This window comes from Sorghum bicolor, chromosome 10, assembly GCF_000003195.3.
Source record: "Sorghum bicolor cultivar BTx623 chromosome 10, Sorghum_bicolor_NCBIv3, whole genome shotgun sequence".
Taxonomy (NCBI): Eukaryota; Viridiplantae; Streptophyta; class Magnoliopsida; order Poales; family Poaceae; genus Sorghum; species Sorghum bicolor.
The window spans coordinates 521,591-547,370 of NC_012879.2; the positions used below are offsets into that span (position 1 = coordinate 521,591).

At 46.7% G+C, this 25,780-nt stretch overlaps 1 protein-coding gene and 1 pseudogene across 1 annotated transcript; both read right to left on the reverse strand.

Moving 5' to 3' along the window:
* Positions 322-1,123, reverse strand: LOC8067900 (annotated as a pseudogene).
* On the reverse strand, positions 2,118-3,397 carry LOC8066884 (E3 ubiquitin-protein ligase RHA1B). Its single transcript, XM_002437644.2, has one exon. The coding sequence runs from the start codon at positions 3,143-3,145 to the stop codon at positions 2,657-2,659; it is 489 nt and encodes a 162-aa protein (XP_002437689.2). The 5' UTR covers positions 3,146-3,397; the 3' UTR covers positions 2,118-2,656.

The window sequence follows — 25,780 nt, forward strand, 5'->3', positions numbered from 1 at the left end:
TGAATATAGGACAGCATGAAAAGCTCCCTTAGGAGTACCCTCACGAATGAATGTGAAAGCTCGCTCGGATTAGCAGGGGATCTGCTAAAGAGACATTATAGAATAGCACCCTTTGATGAGAGATATGAGCAAGAGGCTTCAAGAAAATTTGTGTTTTCAGAATTATATGAAGCCAGTAAACAAACAAAAAAATCATGGGTATTTGAACCCGAGTATCTAGAAAAAAGCAGAATATTTGATGGCTCCTTGTAGGTGATGCAGAGTCAAGTAGCTGTTGCCATTTCATTTTCATTTTCGTATGAGTTGTTGTTGCCATGCATATAAAAGAACATTTCTTTCGTTTTATGCACAACTGAAAACATAAGAAAAATACAACTTTACAGTCAAGTAGTTGACAGGAATGATGATTCTGTGTGCTTGTGCGCACGTAATTAACAGTGTAACACACACATTACAATATATTAATTAATGGTGAGTGTCCAACGCAAAGACCCAGATGAATCAACGCAATTAGCACAACTAGTTAACTAATTAATTGAAATTTTATACGGTTGATGGAAAGCCACTGGAAGAACTCTGCTTGCTCCTCTGTATATCATATACAAGCAGAACAAGTTGCTAGTAGTAAGTTACTCCTCTGTATACTCCGTATTCTGCAGCTTATATAGTAATTATTATTAGTACATATATATAGTACGGAGTACTAGTTAACACAATGACTAGTAGATTGTAGTAAATGGATGGAAGAAGGACTGTCCATTGGTCATGAAGCGGTGGTTGAGCTCACCAGGCCTAGCCGTCTTCTGCCACATCTGGTCCTGGAGCATCTCGTCGGTGAGCCCGAACGCCCTGAGCTCGTCGGCGGTGTGGTGCACGAGGAGGCTGTACTGTACCTCCCTCCTTCTCCGGTCTGCATGACGAGCGCGCCGCCGTTGGCGAGGTTGTCGAGTCCCTCGAACTGGCGGACGGTCCACTTGTAGCCCGGGGACGGCGGGGAGCTGCTGCAGGCGCCGGCGCGGGACGCCCAGCGTGTCCTCGCAGCACCGGCACCGCAGACGTCGCAGCAGCGCGGCCGCCGGCGGTGCCACCACCAGCGCTGCCGCCGCCGACGGCCGGCACTTGTTTAGGAGTTGAAGAGAGAAGCTATATATATATCTTGTGCTTGCACGTATATATCATCAGTGTCGTCGATGTGTAGCTAGTGTGCAATGCCACGCTAGCTAGCTTTTGCATTCTGATGATTAATTGTGTGGCCAAGAGCTCAAGAGTAATGAACACGACACGCGGGCTTTGCTCAGTCTCTGTCTTGCGTGCCTCCTCGTGTACTCGCACTAGCACTAGTCGGACTGGCGTGCGTCGTCGCCACATGCACTGCCGTTAGCAGGCTTTTAGAAGCTTTTGCCGTACAGCCCAATGGGCTGTGAATGGGCCCCCGTACGGTTTTTCTTTCCCAGTGGCCCATGTGCTTCCGAGTGCCACGACAACACAAATTGAGCCCGTTCGACTTGGCCCATGTACTCATCATCTGGTAAACACATAATTATTTGACTCAGGCGTTCTTTAGTTCACCCTAAAAAAATATAAACTTTTTTAAGATTCGAATCTTGCGGCATAAATATTAAATATAGATAAAAATAAAAATTAATTGCACAGTAAATCGCGAGATGAATCTTTTAAGCCTAATTACTTATAGTGTTTGTCAAATAAAAACGAAATTGCTACCATAGCGAAAACTAAAAAAAATTGGAACTAAACATTGAAAATCCAGACCTTCTATTTTTAGATTAACGAGAGTCTATCCAACTTTCTTTACCCTCTGCGAGCACTATATACAGCTCCAGAATAGTTACATAGTACATAGATACATGCAAAGTACAAAGTAGCGAATAGATAGATATAGGTAGATATACTTCTTATTTGCAGCGGCTAGAATTATTTCTTTTTCTAAAAAAAATATACTTCTTAAAACTCTGAAACCAAGTATTTCTTTACTCTGCAGATACTTTGTTTTATCAAGAAGATTAATACAGTGCTTTTTTATTTTCTGCAGTTCACAAAGATAACATAAAATGGTTTTTGCACTGGATGCATGTTCAAGCCAAACCCAGGTAGTTTGAAGCTGCACAATTATCTGAACGTGCATACCAGATTACCAATATACCACAACCAACATACAAATTCATCCAGGTATAAAGTAATAATAACTAAAAAGCCATCCCTATTGGCTATCTCCATCCACTCCAACAGTAAAATCTGACCCACAAAACAGTGAAATCAGGATACGCCCGTATTGTATGTTATGTATCATCTCCACCCACCAACAGTGGAGAGGAAAGAACAAAAACAGAAATTAGAAAATAAAAATAATTAGAAAAGGAAAATGAGCAGAGCCACATCTCTTGGCAACTTGCTCTATCTACTCTACGTGATAAGTAGTCTTTCTATTTAACTTTTCCCTAATTACCAAGTTAAACTTGTCTATCACCATCTTTCCTCTTTTTGGGGGGGCTTTTCCCAGAGCAGTATACTTTGACACGGATCCCCCTGAGGTTTTTCCAAAATAACAACAAACCAGAGAGACCCACCTGGCCTGGTCAAGCGGGTCGAGCGGTTGTTTTGCACAAAGGCTCAGCAGGAAGGAGGTAATTCGGATCCCCTACGATGGCGGCAGCGGGAGGGGCAGGGGCAGGGGGAGCAGCAGCGGCGGCGGGAGGAGCTGGGTCCGGCAGAGCGGGCAGGTGCGGTGGCCGTGCGCGGCCCAGCGGTCGAGGCAGGCGCGGTGGAAGACGTGGCGGCAGCCCCGGGCGCGGCGCACCTCGGCGGCGGCGTGGAAGTCGCCCAGGCAGACGCAGCACCCCTCGGGGAGCGGCCGCGGCACCTCGCCGGCAGTTGCGGAGGAGGAACCGCCAGACGACAGCGAGTCGAAGCGCACCGCCGGAGAGTGCTCCTCCAGGCGCTGGGCGGCGGCGGGGTGGCGCGGGTGGTGGTCCGCGTCGGATGCCGACGCCCAGCTGTCGGCGTCGGCGGAGGCGCCCGCTAGGCGGAGCAGCCAGGAGGAGAGGCGGCGCAGGTGGCCCAGGAGGAAGAGCAGGTGCAGCACCAGCTTGGGCATCTCCGAGTAGCCCATGGGGAATCCCATCAGCATCGCGACGGGGCAGGTCCAATGGAGAGCTTCTTGGCTGCACTGCACACTAGTATCAGCTGTTGGTTTTGGATGGAGGAAGGAGATGGCGTCTGTCTGTGTGACTGCAGCAGTGCACCAGCGAGTATGGATGGATGGCGGGGCAGGGCTTTATAAAAAGCAAGCAAGCACAAGCAGGGAAGGAGACGAGCAGAGCAGAGCAGAGCAGTGAAGAGGCGGGCGAACAAACACTGACAGCGAGCAAACAGCTCATTAAAAAAGTGATGGGAGGCGCAGGACGGTGACAGAGATCTACTAGTATTATTTTATTATTTTTTATTTTAACGCACTTACTCCTGCAGTAATACACGTACGTACGTCCCTGCAGACGGCAGTGCATACTGTATACAGTAGTAGTATAAAACAGGACATACTGTTTTTTTTTTTGTTACAACAGGATTCATAGTATCCGTACGGATCAGATGTTCGCACAATCAGGCCTTGTTTAGTTCATAAAAAAAAACCAAAAACTTTTCAAAATTTTCCATCACATCGAATTTTGTGGCACATGTATGGATCATTAAATATAGATAAAAATAAAAAATAATTACATAATTTGCCTGTAAATTAGTAGACGGATTTTTTAAATTTATTTACTCTATGATTGAATAATATTTATTAAATAAAAACAAAAGTGCTACAATATCAAAATCCAAAAACTTTTTAATCTAAACAAGGCTTAGTTGTGTCCTTCGACTTGTCACGTGCACGCATTTCCATCTAAAGTCCTACTCTCAAATTACACCACAAACACTCTAAACTTAATCATTACTCTATCCTGCCATAAAAGAATGCAATTCTCATATTTTGAAGTCAAATTGTTTCAACTTTGACTAAAATTATAAAAAAATAAGTATCATTAGATTAGTTATAAAAATATATTTTTATAATAAATTTATTTCGAGACATAAATGTTAATACTATTTACTATAAACTCGATCAAAGTTGGGTTACGTTGAGTGGCACGTTTCCCATAATTACATTCTTTTCTGGACAAAGGGAGTATATTATATCAAATCTAGCATTTGTGTTAAATCTAAGAGTACATTTTGTTAGCAGTCCTCAAACTTATCCAACGTTCTTATTTAGGTTTCAGTATTTGCAAAATATATTTTTACTAAACTTACTAATTGTATCGTATTAGGTCTAAAGTCTTCGAAACTTGTGTTAAACCGCTTTTGTGTGGTACACTGACCGTACAATGATGTCGCTCTCATATTTGGTGTGGTTGTCATTTGTCAACGCCATCTCCTTCTAACCTTCTCCTTCCCTTCTCTCTCTAGCCTTCTTCTTCGTTTCAGTGAGCTAGCCATGCATATTATGAAGTGACAGTGGATCTTTGGAACGAGCGATGATAATGAGACAATCACCACTGGTACAAGCATACCTTAGTTGTGCCAAACCTTAATGTGACAAGGAGCCTTCAACGGTGGGGAAGCAAATAAGAGAGAAAATGAGACGACATTTACCTCACACATTAGCGGTAACGTCATCATATAGTTAGCATGTCATGTAGATAGTTTAGTATAGGTGAATCCCAAACTATAATAGAAATGTTCCATCATTGGACACGTGGGCCTTCTTTCCACTCATTCCTTCTTTACCCCATGTTCAACATCTTTATCGAGGCTAGAGGAGGCGGGTTATAAGGCTACGAGTTTGTAAGTTAAGATCTAGAGCGTCCTTTGCCAAATGCTACCAGATGCAAATAGCAGAGCATCGATCTAGCTTCAGACGCTTTCTCCACCGTTCATATGGTCATACCACACTCAATAGTGGTGCATTTGCTCTAAGAACTCTATACCCTCATCTTCACCTCTCATCTCAGCTGATCAAGGCATGCTCATCACCACCTTTAGGTATGAGAGGGACCTCCAAAGTTCATAAACCTAGATCATAATATCCCTTAGCACATAAGAGGAGTGTGCATGTGTGTGTCTTATATTATATATGTATTCATTCATCGTAATCTTGGAGTCACTACTGTTATAATATGATACCCTTATTTATGCACAATAGTTCTCGGATCTTTGAAAGGATATTGCAAATATGACACAACCTTGTACCGTATCAAGAACGATGTAGTTCAATAGCACAAGTAACGAGGGACAAGAGATTAAGATTTTGGTAAAGTCAACGACCACCAATTCTATAAGCACAATTCCAAACGATTGCAAAGTGATTGTGTAGCACTCGCAACCCTACTTGACCCTCTTGGGCCTACTAATTCTTGCCCTTAAAAAAAATTAGTGCAGTAGAACTCTAGCCTAATCCTTTTGAACGCTCGTGATTGATTCTACAAGTCCTGGATGAGATACTTTTGTTGGCTTGGCTGATGCATATGTCCTCTACCCCTTGTTTATATAGTCATTTCCAAGGTTTACATACATGCAAGTAGCAGTCCTACTCCTAGTACAATTCTATACTTAAATCCTAGAAGTTCTGATAGTACATCTCTATTGAGGAGTTGTTTGGTTGCCAATCGATGTGTGCCATGCCACACATGTGGCCGCTACCAAGAGCGAGCTAGGATGTTGTTTGGTTCCTACCGACGTGAGCCACGCCATAGACTATGGTTGCCACCGCTTCGGTGGCTCCTGCTTGGTTCTTGTGAAAGTTGTGGCTGCTAATGCTACTCCCTACACAAAACCACGCCAGAGCTGTGGCGCCAAAAGTCATCGCCTAAGGTTCGGTGTTGTCATCGTTGCAGAGTGGAGAGCCACAGTCAAAAAGGAAAAAGCTACGGTAGCGCCACACATGCAGTGGTAGGCTATGGCGGCCAACCAAACATCCTCTAAGTTCTGCTACAAATAGAATTTGAGCCACCATACGACAACCACGGTAAAGCTACGATGCTGATCAGGGAAATGTAAAAATTCTTGTTGACCACACTAAACAAATCCTAGTAAACAAAATGACATGACAAGTATATATCCCTTAAAAACTTATGAGATACATTACACCGCAAACACAAGTTGATAACTACATCGATCCATCCTAAAAAGAATTGAATTCTCTCTCTCTCTCTCTCCTTAGTCAAATCATCTAAATTTTATCCAAATACTTATAACGGGTATTCCTATCAAAATATATTCAACGAAAGCTTTAACTATATTGATATTGTATTGATATTGTAAGTATTACTATTTTTCTGTATACACTTGATCACATTCGCAGTTATGTTTTGACTTGCTACTGCGCTAGAATTATTTGTGTTTTTCTTTTTCTGACGAAGGGCGCGTCTCCTGGTCAGATGGCTGTCTCTATCGAAGGCCCTGTTTAGTTCGCCACACAAAATTTTTTCATCCATTCCATCGAATCTTTAGACACATACATGGAACATTAAATGTAGATAAAAAAATAAACTAATTACACAGTTTAGTTAATAATCGCGAGACGAATCTTTTAAGCCTAGTTACTCTATGATTAGCCTTAAGTGCTACAGTAACCCACATATGCTAATGACAGATTAATTATGCTTAATAAATTTGTCTTGCAGTTTCCTGACGAGCTATGTAATTTGTTTTTTTATTAATTTCTAAAAACTCCTCCCGACATCCTTTCGACATATCCGATGTGACACAAAAAAAATTTTCGTTCCCAATCTAAACAGGCCCGAAGTATCGAGGACGCTGTGCCTGTGCAGATCGAATCCTAGCAGCGAGACCATCATCGTCGTAGAACACAGGGATAGCTTAGCTCTCACTCATCACTCTCACAGGCTTCCCTCTCAGCGGCAGTACTGCCTGTGCCTGCCGAGCAAGGCAGGGCAGGTGCGCTTGTCTGCCTGCTCCTCCAATGGCGCCATCCATCCCCATCACTGTTCTGTTCATCTCCTCCTCCTTTGCCTTCCTGCTGCTGCTTTCAGGCAGAAATCGGATCCATGTGTGATGTCTTCCTGACTGTCCACTGTCAGTGTGGACGGGATTAGCTGCCGCGTCGCTGCCCGGGAGCCCCGCCTTGTCTCCCATGATCGAGAGAGCTTGCTTGCACTTGCAAGATAAATAGTATATATATGGTCAAGCAACCATTCAAGTATATATCACCCGCCATCTTATTTGTTAATTTCTTCTTCACATAATTGTATTGAGAAATAAAAGACCCTCTCAACACTACCAGTCGCTACTGGAAATGCTAGCATTAATTTGAGAAAAATATAATAGAAAGCTCATCAATCAAGACCTTTAATTTATTTTTTTTTCTAAACCTTTCATATCTCTACGCAAGTAAGGAAGAGTTTAAGTTGTGAAGAAATAATTAGAGCATCTCCAACAAGTTGGTAAAAATTACTTATCAAATCTTGAGTTTTAGCAAGTTGCTATTTCATTTGGCAAGTCAAAAAAGATCTCTCTCCAACAATTTGCTATTACAACTTGTTAAAAATAGAGGGTACTAGATGGGACCCACCTGTCAGTGCGGTAAGCCCCTCGCCCCCTCCGCCACCCCCTTCCGCCCTACCTCCTGCGGCAGATCCAAATCCATGAGGTGGGATGAGATCTGCTCCGACGACGAGGCTGACGACCTTGGGCCGCAGCGCCGGCTCGCCGATGCCGACCGCCGGGCCTCCCTCCACGACTCGCCAGGGTCTCCCCCCCGCCAGATGGGGGGGACCCGCGGCGCCGACGCGCGCTCCTGAGGCGTGCGCTCCGGGGGGCTCCTACCTCGCCGCCGCCCGTCGAGCCGCCGACAAGGAGCCGCTGACGCAGGTCTCCAGCGAGCCGCCGAAGAGCGCCCCCCACCACAGATCCGGGTCCTCGGCGCCCTCTTCGACACCTGGCTCCGCCGCGGCGCAGCCCCGGAGACGAACCGCCGCGGACGCCGAGGGGACATAGGCGCCGCCAGGAAAAAGCAACCCCAGGCCCAAGCGTCGCAGACGGCGTAGGCGACGGAGAAGGCCGACGAACGCCAACGCGCCAACGGGGACGGCGGCCGGAAGACTGCCGGGGCCAGGGCGGATCCCCGTCCACCAGCGCCTGGGGCCTCGCCGCCGGGCAACGGCGCCTGACCAGGAAGGTTGGCAGCACGTGTTGCCGCAGCGACCCGCCCGGGCAGCGCGAGCGAACGGGGCGACGTACAGGGGGAAGAACGCATCGCAACGCCGGCGGGGGCCGAGCAGAGAGCGTGTCCTCCCCAGGGAGGTCGAGGACCGCTGTCTCAACTGCCTCTCGGCGGCGCACCGCGTCGCGACATGCCGGCGCCCCACACGCTGCTTCAACTGCCACGACGCCAACCACGTCGCCAAGGACTGCAAGAGGCCGCGGTCATCCGGCGGCACGGGGGCGCCAGCCAGGAACGACGGCCGGTTCGTCCGCCAACGGCGTGGCCAAAGCCCCGGGACACCGCCTGGCGCGAGCGGGCCCACCCCTCCGCCGCCTTCGCCGGGAACACCTGAAGGAGCAAGCGGGAGGATGCCGTCCCCGCCGCCGCCGACGTCAGACATCGACGGGGACAACGTCACGGGACCTCCAGGGGCACCTGATTCGCGCCCGCGGGAGTGCTGGCGCTACATCTCGCGAGATGCGGCGATCTCCAACACGGAGACGAGTCTGCGCTTCTCCGTGGTCGCCCAAACCCGCTGCGGCTCCTTCGACATTCCAGCGGAGGACGCCAGGGCGGCCATCGCTGCCGCGGCCGGGGTCAGGCCGGAGGACCTCCTGCTACGTCACTTCTACCCGGAGAACTTCATCATCCTCTGCGGCTCCCAGGAGATCAAGGACCAGGTTCTCGTCGTGTCCCCTTTGCCGATCGGCTCCACTGCCCTTGTGCTGCGCCCGTGGACCAAGCTCCGCCATGCCGAGGCGTCCACGCTGCGCTACCGGGTCAACATCGTCCTCGAAGGCATTCCTCCCCATGCGTGGCGGGAAGACACCGCGGCGAAGATCCTCACGCCCTCCTGCTGGATCCAGGAGATCGACAACACCACGCGGACCGCCGACGACCTATCCACCTTCAAGGTAACCGCTTGGACTGCTCACCCGTCTTACATCCCTCTGCTTTGCTGGCCGGGCATATCCGAGGACGAGCCACCTTGTCACCTCTACGCCGGAGGACCAGCCCTGCCGCCCTACCTTAGGGAGAAGAAGACGCTGGCCTACAAGGTCCTCATCCACATCAGGAGCGTCGCAGACTTCAACCCGCGGTCTCCGTCGCCGAGACCGGGGGGGTCTCCGCCCTCGGACGCGGACAGCAGCGGCCTCGACGACCCCGACGACGGCTACCACTTCTCCAGGGGAAGCGGGCCAAGGATTCATGCCTTCGCCTGCGACCGCGGCATCCCGGACGGCGACGCCGACTACGGCAGCCGAAGGCACGGTGGGCGCGGGTCCGCGCAAGGGCCTGTCTGTCTCCAAGACCGCGGCATCCCAGACGGCGACGCTGACTACGACAGCCAAAGGCACGGTGGGTGCGGGTCCGCGCATGGGCCCGCCTGTCTCCAGGCTCAGGCAGCGCGGGCGTGCGCAAGCGCGGGACCTGCCGGACCTGCGCGCCGTGGCCCTCCATCCTAGCAGGCAACGGCGGCGCGCCACCGGAACGCAAGCGCAGCTCCCGGCCCACGAACAACAGCGGCCGCGCGCCAGAACAAGAATCCCACACGCCAGGTCTGGAGACCGATCCGGCCGGAGACCAAACCGCAGTAGCAGCGCAGCATTAGACCTGTTGGGGTACGGTTGCCCGCCCAAGCCGGCGATACGGCCCCGCGTCACGAGAGCTTGGCGGAGCTCGCTCCCGCCACGGGAAGTGCGCAGGAGGATGACCCAGCGCACACCAAGAACGACGCCGTGGACCCCCCGACGGCTGACACACAACGTCCCGACCACAGCGCCACCTCCTATACGCCTGAAAGTGGGATCGAGGCCACTGCTAGGGGACGCAAGACATAAACGCCGACTGGGCCATCGCCCTCGAGGGTCCGCTTCCCTCCGTGGTCGCCGTCAGCCAGAGCCAAGAGGCACCCGCAAGGGGATCCCCCGCTCAAGCAGCGCCCGCAGTTCATGGCGGACAGGAGTCCACCCCAGCACGAGGAGCAACGCCCGCGGTTCACAGCGGACAAGAGTCCACCCCAGCATGCACCCCCAGCACGAGGTTTGCGCGACTTCAACCCCCCGGGCCATTCCCTAAAGGGCTCATCGAAGCTGGAGGAACACCCGGAGCAGCCAACCCCGCCAGCGAACTTCGGCAGCAATGACGCTGCTGCCAGCACCACACCAGCTAAGGCCAGCACTGGCCACAGCACTCCAGGGCGCATCCACGGCTTAGATGGTGATGCCAGTGACCAGCGCACGGGCTCCCTCAGCGGCCGGTTGAAGCAGTTCGCAAAGAAGGTACTCAAGAAGGCCACAACTCCTCTGCTGCCTACCAAAGTCTTCGACTCCTCCTCCAAAATGCCACTACGAAGCAGCAGGATCGCGGCTCAGCCCCTTTCCAAGGTGCCCGTGGCCAAAAGAGGGGATATCCTCGTCATGCAGCGGCTGGGCCTCGCACCTGCAGCAGGAATCGCGGAGGCGCAGCAGAAACTGGACGCCATGTTCCTAGGAAGCGATGGAGGGACACATGCGGAAGCAATGCGAGAGCTCTTCCCCGACGGTGAACGTCCCCGGCGTTCCACGAGGCAACACGCCACGTAGGGCTGACCTGCAAAGCTCCGGTAGCAGCTTGTAATGGATAACAATACAATCCTATGCTGGAATGCGCGCGGACTGAACGGACGCGCCCGGCGTGACTCCGTCCGCACGTTGGTGCAGACCGAGAAGCCGCAGATCGCATGCATTGTAGAAACAAAGCTGAATGATGTACCTCAAATGCTTATCTTTTCGCTGTTTGGAATGAACTTCGTTGACTACACGTTTGTGCCGGCCGTCGGGTCCTGCGGCAGAATTTTAATCGCGGCGCGGCAGCCGGACATCCACCTCACCGATGTACACATAGGCTGCTTCTCCGCTACTGTCAGGGTGCACACAGGTACCGTCGGCGAGCGAGAGCCATGGTGGCTCACAGTAGTCTACGGATCGCAGGAAGACAGCGACAAGGTCCTCTTCTTGGAAGAGCTATCAGCCGTCAGAGACGCATGCTCCGGCCCTTGGGCTATATCGGTGACTTCAACCTCATCCTCGACGAGGCAGACAAAAACAACGACGCAATCAATAGGCGCAATCTATGACGCTTCAGACAGGCGGTGACCGAGCTAGAGCTCATCGACCTGCACCTCCACGGCCGACGCTATACATGGAGCAACGAGCGCCGATCGCCCACCTTGGTGCGGCTGGATCGAGCCTTAGTTTCGCTTCAATGGGAGGCCTTGCATCCGGACTGCCACCTTCTGGCACTCTCCTCGGACGCCTCGGACCACTGCCCCCTCCTCCTTCAAACAAACCTATATTCTCACCACATGCGGCGCTTCCACTTCGAAAGCTTCTGGCCCAAGACAGCCGGCTTCCAGGAGGCGCTTATACAAGGATGGGTCAGCACTTCAGGATCCTCGGACCCGCTTCGCCAGCTCGACGAGCGGTTCAGGAACCTGACACGCGAACTCCAGAGGTGGGCCGCGCACAGGATCGACAACATCAGGGAACAGCTGCTGATGGCTCGAGCCATCATCCTCCGGCTAGACAGAGCGGCCGACCTCAGGCAACTCTCGGACAGCGAGCACCAGCTGCGAAAAGACCTCAAGCTAAAGACCCTAGGCCTGGCTTCCCTTGAACGAACCATGGCACGTCAAAAGGCGAGGGTGCGCTTCCTAGCCGACGGGGATGCCAACACAAAATACTTCCACCTGCTTGCCCGAGGGCGAAAGCGCAGGAACGCGATCACCCGCCTACGAGACGACAACAACACGATCTACACATCACACGAGCAATTGGAAACCATGATCTATGACCACTTCAAGGGAGTGTTTGGCCAGCCCGGGTCGGGATCCCACACGCTTGACTTCCAAGCACTCGGGATAACCCCCGTCGACCTATCCGCGTTAGACCTTCCGTTCTCTGAGGAGGAGGTCGAGACGGCCGTCAGGGGGATGCCTCCAGACCACGCGCCAGGGCCGGACGGTTACACGGGGACGTTCTACAAAGCCGCCTGGCCGGTTATAAAGCCGGACATCATGGCCGCCCTGAATGCGCTGTTCTTCGGAGACTCCAGAGCCTTCGGCCGTCTGAACAACGCCTACGTCACGCTGCTGCCCAAGAAGCTGGGCGCCAGCACACCAGGCGACTTTAGGCCAATCACAATGATACATAGCTTCGGAAAGCTAGCCTCCAAGCTGCTGGCATTGAGACTTGCACCAAAACTCCAAGACATCATCTCCAAGAACCAAAACGCTTTCATTCGCGGGAGGACAATACACGACAACTTCAAGTTCGTCCAGCGGGCTGCTGTGCTCATGAGGAAAAGCAGAACGCCTATGACGCTCCTAAAGCTCGACATCAGCAAGGCGTTCGACACGGTAGCCTGGCCCTTCCTGCTCAACACCTTGCATGCGTTCGGCTTCGGCACCTCCTGGCGCAGATGGGTGACTGTGTTGCTGGCTACGGCTACATCTCGCATCCTGCTAAACGGAAGGCCCGGGCCACCAATCAGGCACAAGAGAGGAGTGCGACAGGGGGACTCGTTGTCCCTCATGCTCTTCATCATTGCCATGGAGGTGTTCGCCCGCCTCATCTCCACGGCAGCAGATGACGGCCTGCTTCAGCCGACGCAGCCACCCTCCCTACGACACCACTGCAGCCTATACGCAGACGACGTAATCATATTCATGCAACCAAGTGCCAGAGACGCCAGAGCCGTCAAGGAAATTCTCTGCATTTTCGCCGAGGTATCCGACCTCAAGACGAACCTAGCCAAATGCTCGATCACGTCGATCTACACACCAGACGACAACCTACCTCATCTCCAGCAGATTCTAGGATTCCAGATCACCGAATTCCCTATTACATACCTCGGCCTGCCCTTGAGCACAAGGAGGATACCGAAGGCGAGGATCCAGTCCACCATCGAGGCCATCGGAAGACGACTCCCAGGTTGCTACGGACCACTCATGGCCAGAAGCGGGCGGCTCATCTGGATCAAATCGGTCCTCTCCGCCATCCCCATCTATACACTCATTGAGGACGGCCTTCCACCGTGGGCGATAGAAGAGATTAACGCAATCTGCCGTAGATTCCTATGGACCGGAAAAGAGGGCTCCGTCCGGGGGAAATGCATGGTGGCTTGGCAGACTGTCTGCCGCCTGACAGAACTCGGAGGACTAGGCATTCCGGATCTACACCTCACTGCCATCGCCCTACAAACCAGGTGGCTATGGCTACAGCGAGTCGACGAGAACAGGGCCTGGGCGAACCTGCCCATCGCTCCGTCCAAGGAAGTGCAGGCGTTCTTCGACGCATCCACATACACGATACTCGAGAACGGCCGATCTACGGCATTCTGGACGGGGAGATGGATCCAAGGCAAGGCGGTCAAGGATTTAGCGCCTTCACTTCTGGAGTTCGTCAGCCAAAGAGACATCAAGACGACGACCGTCGCCGAAGGATTAGCCGGACGAGCTTGGGTACGTCAGATATCCGGAGGGATCACTACCCCGGCCATCCTAGACTATCTCAGGCTGTGGGACCTAGTGTCCCAAACCCAGCTAAGTGATAGCGATTACAGATTGATCTGGCGTTGGACAGCGGACGGCAAGTACACCCCCAAGTCCGCGTACCAGGCGCTGCTCACAGCTTCCCACCCGATCCCAGGATGTTCCAGGATATGGGCGACATGGGCACCCTTGCGGGTAAAAATTTTTCTATGGCTGGCCATCCGGGGACGTCACTGGACCGCGGACAGAAGGAGGAGACACGGGCTGCCCGCAGATGATCACTGCTACCTTTGCGACCAAGACCCCGAAACCATCGATAACATCATCGCCTCGTGCTCGTACTCGCGCCAAGTCTAGTGGACTATGTTAGCCGTCCTCGGAGTAGACGCATCCCAGGTGGGCAGCACGTCCCTGCTAGCTTGGTGGGACCAATGGCGGAGACGATGGCACGGAGACAAGCAAAAAGGAGCCGACACTCTCTTCGCCTTGGCCGCGTGGGAAATTTGGAAGGAACGGAACGCGCGTTGCTTCCGAAGTGCTTCCTCCACCTGCAGCCAGCTCCTGTCCACTATCAAGCACACCGCCGATCTGTGGATCGAAGCCGGAGCAAAGAACTTGGGTTGTCTAATCATGGTGTAATAGGCCATACAGAAAAAGGGGGGGCAAGCTAAGACCTATGTAAATCCTTGGGTATCAGGCCACCTCGCGCCCGACACGGTTGTAAAAACTTTGCTTCTACTTAATACAAAAGATACGCAAGCCTTTTGCGTATTCGAGAAAAACGAAGAAGCCCATCACCAGCTGCGTCTATCGAAATCATCTTCTTTCCTCTCCGGCGGCATCACGAGCCCAAATCCGCTCAACGACGGCGAGCGGCACAGAGACACGCACGCACACACGACATCACGCAGGCAGGGACACGCACGCACGCACGACATCACCGAGTGCTCTTTTTTTTGCGAGGACATCACTGGGTGCTCCTGATGAGATCACGGGACGAAGTACATGGGGTTGGGCACCTTGAAGACGCGGTCCCCGGCGCAGTCGCCCTGCAGGTTGCTCCACTGGTCGCCCACGTTGCTGCGGATCCGACGCCCCTGGCGAGCTCGTCGCACAGCTTCTCCAGGCGCTCAAGCTCCGGCGTGGCGCTCGCAGCGACGCCTCCGCTCCGGCCAGCGCCGCGCTGCCGCGCGCGTGGGCTCCTCGGCGCCGCTTCTCCAGGCGCTCAAGCTCCGGCGTGGCGCCCGCAGCGACGCCTCCGCGTCCGCCAGCGCCTCCGCTCCGGCCAGCGCCGCGCTGCCGCGCGCGGGCTCCTCCCCGGCCTCCGCTTCTCCGGGCGCTCAAGCTCCGGCGTAGCGCCCGCAGCGACGCCTCCGCGTCCGCCAGCTCTTCCCCGCGCGACGCGGCTCTGCACCTGCCCGGCGCGACGCTGCGGCCGCGGGGCCGACGCCCGACTGGCGGTGGCCGCCCCTTCTCTCTGTTTCGTCGCAGGTGCGGTCACGCGTGGGGGAAAACGCCGATAGCAAGTTGCTCCGCGCGCGGAAGAATGCGCGCGCGAGGCCTGATTTGGCAAATTGGGAAAAATAGCAAGTTAGTTTAAGGAGTTGTTGGAGAGGAGATTTTGTGATTTTGCCAAATTTATAAGGATAGCAAGTTATTTTAAAGAGTTGTTAGAGATGCTCCCAGGTTTCATCTCTAATCTAAACTGAACAAACTTGACCAGTTTGCCTTCGATCTCTTCACCGTCCTGCCCGTCATGGTCATGCCGAACGCTGGGTCGCCAGCCACTCGCCTCGTGTAGTTATCATACGGGATCTAGGGTAGATTTTTAGTGATTTTATTTTTGGACAAAATATTTTAGGGGAACAGTAGAATGGAGGACCTCATGTGTGATGGAGTTAATTTTTGGCATTTCGCTTGCCCTTGCAATCTTGTCTAGGGATAGATATATTGACGTCTCGATACAATGCAACTATATACCTATGTGTATACTTGACACATGTATTTGATTTTTTTTTTTGAAAAAAAATGTTGACCGTCCTTGGAAGAGAGACTTGCAATGAGCATGTCTCGATCAATACTTGTTGAATAAGCAGGGACGACGAAGAGGGTGTGTAGGGCATGTACAGTTCTAAAAAAGGTAGGAAGAAGTGCAGGGCATGTACAGTTTTCTAAAAAGGTAGGAGGAAAGGTAGGGCATGCACAGTTTTAAAAAAGGTCATAGCAGACTAATATACTCCTTCCATACCTCAATTAGATGACATTTTGGGCACCCATGCTATTTTCTTAAAGGATGACGTTCTGAACCAGATACAACTAAACTTGACGCGAATACCCGACACGACTAAACTTGACGCGAATACCCCTCACGAATGCGTCCGTTGCCGCCCGTCTCTTCCTCTGCCGCCGCATTCAAGGCGCGCGTCTCGGTCCCCGCTCCCAACAGACGCACGCCACAAGGCAGCAAAATGACGGCCAAGAGAAAAAAGCTCCTGCCCTCACCCACGCATGCCTTGAAACCAGTCCCTCTAACCAATAGAGAAGAGAATCTTTAATGTCTAGGGAACACCTTCGGCTACATTTAATAAGAGCAAAACTGGAAAATTAGCCCCTAATTAATGACTCCTTGGTAAGCACAATCATGTCCTAAACGTCATCTAATCCTGGTATGGAGGGAGTAATTATATATATTATATGTTTAAAATAATAAAAATATATATTTGGTCAGAAAAAATATAAGTCTTAACCAACAATTAAACGGAACTTAGAACATAAAACTTGTGTCAATAGACTTGTGTTGAAAGGACCTTTGAGTTCATTTTTAACATTTTAGAAATTGACTACATATACTACTGTCATGATCCATGGATATGGGGTACTCCCTTTGTCCCAAAAAAAAAATTGACCTTATAACTTTCAGACTTTATCCCAAAATATTTGATCTTATAGTATCTCAGTATACTACATTTCTCTTTTCCAATACACCTTTCTCCTTTTTCAATATATTTATATCCTCATCATTCTCTATCTTTTTTTTTGTTTTCTGTGCACACCACACCTTATTTCTTCTAAAAAGTTCTGATACCCAAGTCCATAAGATCAAGTATTTTAGGATGGAATGAGTATATGTGTCGATCAATATGTGTTGAATAAGCAAGGAGGAAGGGTGGTAGGGCATGTACAAATCTAAAAAGGTAGGAGGATGGGCAGGACATGTACAGTTTAAAAAGGTAGGGGGAAAGGTAGGGCATGCATAGTTTTTTTATATAAAAAACATAGATTATATATATGTTTAAAAATAAGATGATCAGAAAAAAAACCTTAACTTACACTTATATGTAAACTTAGAACATAAAACTTGTGTCAATATACTTGGGTTGAAAGGGGCTTTGAGTTCATATTAGTATTTTAGAAACTAACTATTATACTCCCTCCGTCCTGAAATAGAGTATATTATGATTTCTAAAATTTATATTGAAATACAATACATTCTCCATAATGACTATGTTTCAATTTAATAAAGTTTGTTTAAAAAAACCATGATTTGATGAGAAAACTTTATAATTAAAATAATCTACGAGTACATGTATCATTTAAGTGTTCTCTTAAGTTGCCTTAAAATTTATAAAATACACTGTATTATAACTTTATAAGACAAAAGGAGTATATTATAAGAGAAATTGCAGAGTTAAAATTTATTGCCTTTTTAAACAGTGAAGAAACAAGAAATCAACACAGCAAACTGAAAAGGCATATCATTGTTCAAAATAAAAGCTAATCAAACCTGGGCCTTGTTACTCAAAAAGCAAAATCTTTTCAAGATTCCCCGTCACATCAAATCTTACGCCACATACATAGAGTATTAAATATAGATGAAAATAAAAACTAATTGCACAGTTTACCTGTAAATCACGAGATACATTTTTTAAGTCTAGTTACTCTATGATTGGATAATATTTGTCAAATAAAAACGAAAGTGCTAACGTTCCGAAAACTTTTCACGTATCGGACTAAGGCCCTGTTTAGTTCCCTACCCAAAAATTTTTCATCCATCCCATCGAATCTTTGGACACATGCATGGAACATTAAATGTAGATAAAAAATAAACTAATTACACAGTTTAGTTAAGAATCGCGAGACGAATCTTTTAAGCCTAGTTACTCCATGATTAGCCTTAAGTGCTACAGTAACCCACATATGCTAATGACAGATTAATTATGCTTAATAAATTTGTCTTGCAGTTTTCTGACGAACTATATAATTTGTTTTTTTATTAGTTTCTAAAAACTCCTCCCGACATTCTTCCGACACATTCGATGTGACACCTAAAAAAATTTTCATTCCTAATCTAAACAGGCCCTAAACAAGATCGAGAGGCATGGTACAAGTCGTTCGTTCGTACCATATATCATATATGGCAGCAGACAGGAGCAGGAGGAGAGGACGTGGCCTGATGCATGGCTGTTGGCTGTTGCAGGCTGCTGCCATTTTCATTTACCTGTACGAAAATATTCCCCTGGTCTCTCAGTCGTTCACACGTCACATTTTTCTATTTCTACCTGGCCTTCTCGCTCACATAGCTGCTATGTCACGTGCATGCGTGCCTCCTCATCACTCATCAATCATCACCGACCCTCTCTTCTCACAATCACGTGTCCCAAACTAAGTGACGTCTTTAACTTTTACATATCATGTTTGACCATCTATCTTAAAGGGTGTTTGATTTTCAAACTTAACATATCAAATGTTTGGTCATATGTATTAAGTATTAAGTTAGATTTACGAAACTAAAAATATAGCTAGAGACTAGACGTTTTTTTAAGCCTAATTAGTCCATAATTAGACACTAATTGCTACAATAACACATATGTTAACGATGGATTAATTATGCTTAATAAAAATTTTTTGTGGGTACTGACGAAATCTGTAATTTATTTTTTTATTAGTATCCGAATATCCCATAAGCTAGCTCATGTGACATTTGACGTGACACATGTTAAACTCTAGTCCCTACAACCAAACACGCCCTTATTTATTTTTTAGATTACAAAATAAACAAATCATTATTAAGTATCTCTACTGATAAAATAAGTCATCTACTGATAAAGTAAGTCATAACAAAATAGATAATATTTATATAAAAACTTTAAATAAGATGAATGGTCGAACAAGATATCTAAAAAATAAAAATGTCACTTGTTTTGGAATGGGAAAAAATCATTCTAACTCTAAACCTAGACAAATAATTAACATTTTGTTGGGCATGCACAAAAATACAAGATGTAAACTGATTTTGGCCTTTTGCTAGCGTGCCAACTAATCTTAGCAATAACATGCAAGCATATTCCTCAATTATTTAGAACTTTGTTTATTTTGTATACCCCTAAACTTAAGCTCATGTGGCCAGCAAACACCACACCTTATATAATCTATCTCCCAACTACACCTCCACAACTTATTTCAACTTTGCTTTGCACACATCTAATAATAAACCAGCTTATATATCTAGGGTGCCAACAAACACCTAGCCCAACTTATATAATCTAACTTATAGCCATGAATCCAGTCACAAGTCTAATTATGTAATCTAGCACCTATAAGGTGACTATATAATCTGGCCAGGGTAACAAACAAGGACTCACAATGTACTTTTTAAGTATTTTCTAATTTTCTGTATCTCACATAATATACTTTAAGACATATTTTCTCATCATCAAGTGATTGATATTTTGCAAACCCATTGGCCTCATTTTTCAAATGTTATTGTTAGAAAAAAATGTTCCTATCAACAAAAGTAATGTACCACTCAAGAAAGAAATTGTTCACTAATCTGAATAGCGTGAATGTTCACTAAAGAAAAATAAATATTGAACTACCAGCTTCATGAGAAAATGCTCAGAGGATAAAATATAAATTAGTGAAACTGCAAAGTGAGCATAGCTTAGCTAGTTGGATTCTTTGATTCATGTCCTTGACCTAATGCGGGTGCTCGTAATTTTTTAAAAATTTAACAATTTTTTCTTTTAGTGGTAAGTGATGTATCCGTCGGCGCTCAAATAGGTAAGGTGTGTGTGCATGTTTATAGGAGTGAGTATACATACATGTATGAATACCTGTGTCTGCATCTGTGTTTGTACTATGATTTGTAAAAAAAGAAATTGGTGAAAGAAATCTAAAGTATTGGATTAGTTTTGCTATGATTCTATTAGATCATTTTTACTTCGAATCTAGATAAAAACGACAATCATCTCTTTAGGGTGAACAGATCAATGTTTTCTAGATTCATAGCAAAAACCTAATATTTATATGTCACCATACCTATGTGTACTGGTCATGCCCTACCATGTCTCCTAGGCTCCTAGCCTACAGGAGACAGAAAGGAGACATGACATGTGAATCTAATGAGCCGCACTAATCTAAAGATGCACGGATCAAACCAGCTAATAATATATATGACACACACACATATATGAATGCAACTAAGTTTGTCGAGCATGCATGCATGCATGGCGACAATGAGAGATGGTCGTGAGATAGATGTTTGTAGTACATGTAAAGTTTTATGCGATCGATGATGGATGAGAGAGAGTAGCTATAGGTAGCAACAAGAGGAAGCTATCTACTTCAGCATGTGTCTATTTATGTGTAGGGGTAGCTAGGCCGTACGTGCTGGTTGGATCGGTCGGGAGTAGCAAGCAAGCAACCAATGCAAGCTCTGATCGATGATGCATGCATGCATTGGAATTGGGATTGGATATATGTAGCCACCGACTTTGGCCGGCCGGCACGCCATGTGGGTGCACCTGTTGATCACTATATATATATATATATATATATATATATATATATATATATATATATATATATATATATATATATATATATATATATATATATATATATATATATATATATATATATATATATATATATATATATATATATATATATATATATATATATATGTTAGACTATCTCCAACAATCGTCACCCAAAATACAAGACCCATTTATTTTTTGGGTAGCGCTACAAGTAAAAGGTTCTATACCTATTTTTAGTCTTCTCCAACAACAAGACCTAAAAGACAACACTCTCTGCAAATGGGTCTCGAGGAGAGAGGATACCCAAATTTGGGTTATGCCTCTCCTGATACCAAAAATAAGTCTTCTGTATGGGTACTCTGTTGGAGGCTATAGGTATTGTGTTGGAGACCCATTTTAGGTTTGGTTCCCAAATGGGTCTCCCTGTTGGAGATAGCCTTAATTAAGCTGAATAATATATTATAACACTATGTAAGTGGACAGTGGTCCTTGTCGGACACTTCATAACAGCTACATAGAGCATAGGTGTCTTGTCCTTCACTGCGGCATGTAGCAGCTAATAAAAAGATAGATGAAGACAAATATACGTTCTCCTTTTTAGATTATATAAGTTGTTATAACTTTTCTAGATATATAGATTTTATTATAGGTACATAACTTTTACTTATATATTTAGAAAGTTAGAATATATATATATATATATATAGTTTCTAACATGAAACGAAGGAATAACTTATTAGCTAGCCGACGCTACTATTTCACGAACGCTCAGCGGAAAGGAAAGCAGCGGTCAATTTCCGACAGCTATTTTTTTTCTTTTTTGGAAAGTACATATGTTATTTTTTATTTTTTACAGAATAAGAATCGTTTCTCTTTATTTTTTAAGACATTCGATTCTTTTTTCACTTTCTTTTGCTAGATCACCCGTCCTTTAATATTTTTTTATTTTTTTAAGAAGCATGTGCTCATAACTTATAAAACAGAATTAAAAAGCATAACGTTCACGATAAACTTAACAGTACTAACTTAGCAGTGCTTCTAGACAACATAAGTTCGAGAAATAACTAAACACTGCTAACTTAGTCGTTCTCAAAAAAGTTGTACTATATAACTTATGTACATAAGTTTACTCCCACTATTTCAAATTATAAGGCATATTGACTTTTCTAAATTGAATTTACTATGTATCTAGACACAACTATATATGTATATACATAACAAAATCAATATATGTAGAAATATCAAAACATTTTATAATTTGGAATAGAGGGAGACATAATTTACACAATACAACTTATGTACATAAGTTACACAACTAATACGCTAGTGTATATAGAAAGTTACATAGTTATTATACACAAACAGAAGTTATACAATACAACTTAGCATAATAGGTTAGCAGCATAACTTAGCAGAATAAGTTAGTAATATAACTTATATGTTATAAGTTAATATAAATAAATTGCTACTAGAAAAATAAAAATCTTCGAAACATACAGAAGTGGGGTCTAGTTTTGTTCGCCTCGTCACGTTGAACACACCGGTGTAGACAGAATTAAAAATAGATACATCATTTAAAAGTTATAGTAATTTGAAATAAATGTTTTGCTTTTTTTCATGATGACGTCAAAAGCAGAAAGAGAAGTGGGAGGAGGGGGAAGGAGGGTGGGCGACCAGTATGTATCAGGTGTCAGATCGTTCGCTGGATATCGTTCGCTAGATTGAAAACTACTGAACGACCGTGAGAGTTCGCTGGATTGAAAACTAGTGAACGACGAATTGTGTTAGCCAGCGACGTTCTTCTTTCCATGCATTCCCGCTACCTGAATCTCAATGCTACATATATAAGCATGCATACGTATACAAATATTTTAACATTTTTGGGTACCCAAATGCTGTACTCCCTATGCCCCATAAGAGATGGTGTTTTAATTCTGGGCAAACAGGAATGAAAAAGGTGTAGTACATAGGAACCGAGAAGGAGAGAGATAAAGATTAAGATGCATTGGAAAAAGAGAAATATATTGAGAAGTGAGAATTACAACTAATTGTAGACAAAGTCGCTGTTTGCCCAACCATTATGTACCTATCTATGGGCTTGTTCGCTTGAGCTGTGTGATCGTCCATCCAAACTATAGTAGCTAGCAATTCAAAAACTGTAGCCGCAGCCAGCTTCACTGCAGCTAACAGGGCTTGGCATTGTGAAAAAGGGTCGTAGCCATATGTTGCCAGCCGGTGCATGCTGCCCGCCTAAGCTACAATGGATGTTGACGGCCGGTGGCATGAATACAGCACTACTAAAAAAAATTTACAAGGCGTTTTAAAAATGGGCTCCAAGCTGGTTGGGTCGGCTGCCCGCCTCGCTTATTCATGACAGGACATCCGCCCCACTAATCGCCTCGGTTAATGAGAAATATATTCTAATGCAATCACCTTGGTAAACCATTAATCGAGGCGAGCAACTTAACCTAACCATCTCGGTTAATGAATATTAACTGAGGCGGGTATTATAATGCAACTGCTTTAGTAAATTAGATCTAGCATGCTAGCCTACACCAACCCACTACCATATCCATTATATAAACGAAACTAGAAACCCTAAACACTCCACTCTCCCTTCCTTTCTCTCCCTCGCCACGTAGTTCCAGCACCCTTCTCTCTCTGCGGTACGCTCAACACCGTGCCCTTCCCTCTTCCCTTCCCTGGCGACCTCCCTCTCCCTCCAAGATGAGCCTGAGCAATGCCCTTCCTCCGTCCTTGCGATCTCTCTCTCTCTCTCTCTCTCTCTCTCTCTCTCTCTCGACGCGCTCTAGAACTGAGCAGACAACGGCAGTGGCGACACCACCCCCCCCACCCTCTCCCTCAGATCCGATGAGCAGCTAGCAAACGGTGGCTCCATCTCCCTTAATTAGATCCAACGAGCCAGGTGCCTCCCTCCTCCACCCTCTCCCTTAGATGTGATGAGCCCAAGGCCCTTCAGGAGGCACCTACTACAGGAGTGGCCGGTGCTCGCAGCCTCTCTCCTTCGCTGGTGCTCAGATCCACAATGGCAGTGGGCAGATCCAACAGTCGTGGCCCAGATCCGGCCCCTCCTCTTGGATCCAGTCTTCTCCGTGTGCGGCGTTGACTTCGCTAGTGGAGGTGCGACCCCGAGCAGTGGCCGCTTCACGTGAATCCACGTGGATCTAGTGTGGCCCCTACAGCAAAATTGCAGTGGCGGATCTAATGATGATGGCGATGGCCCCTGATCCGGCAAGTGAAGGCGGTGGCAGCCTGTGGATGGGCTCAGTGGCCCCGTGGGTGAGGTTGCTGGGCTTTGTCCACAGGTTTTTCCTTTTTTTTATTTGATTTACCGAGGTGGATATTTTAACCACCTCGACAAAGATTGATTTATCGTGACTTTTCATTTGAGGCGTTTGTAATGCCCATCTCGGTAAATAAAAAAACACCTCAGTTAATTTTATGTAGTAGTGCATGCATGTGCAGTTGTACGGACACCACCAAGGCTCTCTATGGGTAAGGCCTTGTTTAGTTCACTCAAAAACCAAAAACTTTTTCAAGATTCGTCGTCACATCAAATCTTGCGGCGCATGCATGAAGCACTAAATATAGACGAAAATAATCACGAGATGAATCTTTTGAGTGTCTAGTTAGTTTATGATTAGACAATAATTATCAAATAAAAACGAAAATACTACAGTACCGAAATCTAAAAAATTTTCGAAACTAAACAAAGCCTCAGTCAATGATATAAATATACTAATTATACAGTTTAATTGTAATTTATGATATAAATCTTTTGATACTAATTAATTTATAATTAAATAATAATTATTAAATACAAACAGAAATGTTAACATATCAAAATCCTAGATGTAAACCAGGCCTAATGAGAGCTGCTAGGAGGAACGAGGAACAGGAGCTGGATGGGTAGCCCTGGCCCCCTGACGACACAGAGACAAGATGGGATGGCCGATGGGGCCAGCCCACCGTGGACCGGGACGGGGCCCACAGATGCATGCACGGTGGCCGTTGGGCTATCCATCCCGTTCCCGTGGGTAGGCCGTACGTCGCTCTCGCGCGCGTGCCTCGGAATGACAGCAACAGCAAACCTCCTTTTCTCTCTGTCTCTGGTTTTGCAATTTCAGCCCAAGGCCCAAGCAAGGGCAGACGTAACATAAGTAATCTCCATTTCATCACTAAAAAAAAGCCCAGAAAGCCCAGACCCAACATTTATTTGGCACCATAAGTAAGCCTAGAAGAAATAATAATAGTAATTGCAAACATATTTTAGGATTGTACCGCCCATGAAGAAGATTTAAAAGGCTAGTTAACTTTAAGCTATTCTTCTATCCTATTTTTTCGTGAATATATATATACTAGATTTTATTAAGGAGAACCCAAACAACTAGAGAATTGGAAAAGATTCAACAGCTCTTCTTTTGTGGATGGAGAGATAGACGTGTAGCACTCTTATACTCTTATAAGTATTGGGAAGGTCTAGCAGCATGTACTGATCACCTCTAGCTAGTAATATAAAGCCACTGTATCTCTTCTTGGCAAACTTTACATGGATGGGATTGGGAAGGTTCGTTGCTTCACTTCGTTCCAGGATTTTTATCATATACTACAACAGATTGAAAAGGAGCTTGCGTCTTCCAATGCTAGAGGTCCAAATAAAGGCAAGGATCTGAATAATTTTATCACTTAGCTTTGGTCCATGATGGCATGCACGCCATGCCGTACAATGAGCAATAGATGGATACGAAGCTGACGCCCATTAGTCACTGCTCACAATGTAAGTGTTGCTGATTACAATGCGCACTAGCATTACGGTTGTTTATTAGCCGTTAAAGGCCTCTCTTTTCGTAAGATGCTCTGTCAGTGACAAGAGCAGATCCACTACCAATATCTAGTACGCATAACCTCTTTTCCCCAAAGAAAATCAAGTAGTGACAATGCCAATGCATGCAAAAGACAAAAAGCTTTTGTTATGTTATGTTAACTAAAGGCCTAATAATATACACAAGCTGCTTTACAACAATCATCAGTATGGAGGGTAAGCAGTAAGCACTTTGGTGGCTAGGGCATGGCCACACAAGCCTGGGCACCTCCTTTTTATCTTTGCTTTGCTTTTCCATTCCTTGAATGTGCTCCGATCCTCTTTTTTTTTTCTTCTTCAGAGTGGTACCTCCCTTCTTGTAG

What these genes read in the sequence shown, in the direction of transcription:
- LOC8066884 (XM_002437644.2), bottom strand. Translation starts at nt 3,145, where the DNA reads ATGCTGATGGGATTCCCCATGGGCTACTCGGAGATGCCCAAGCTGGTG.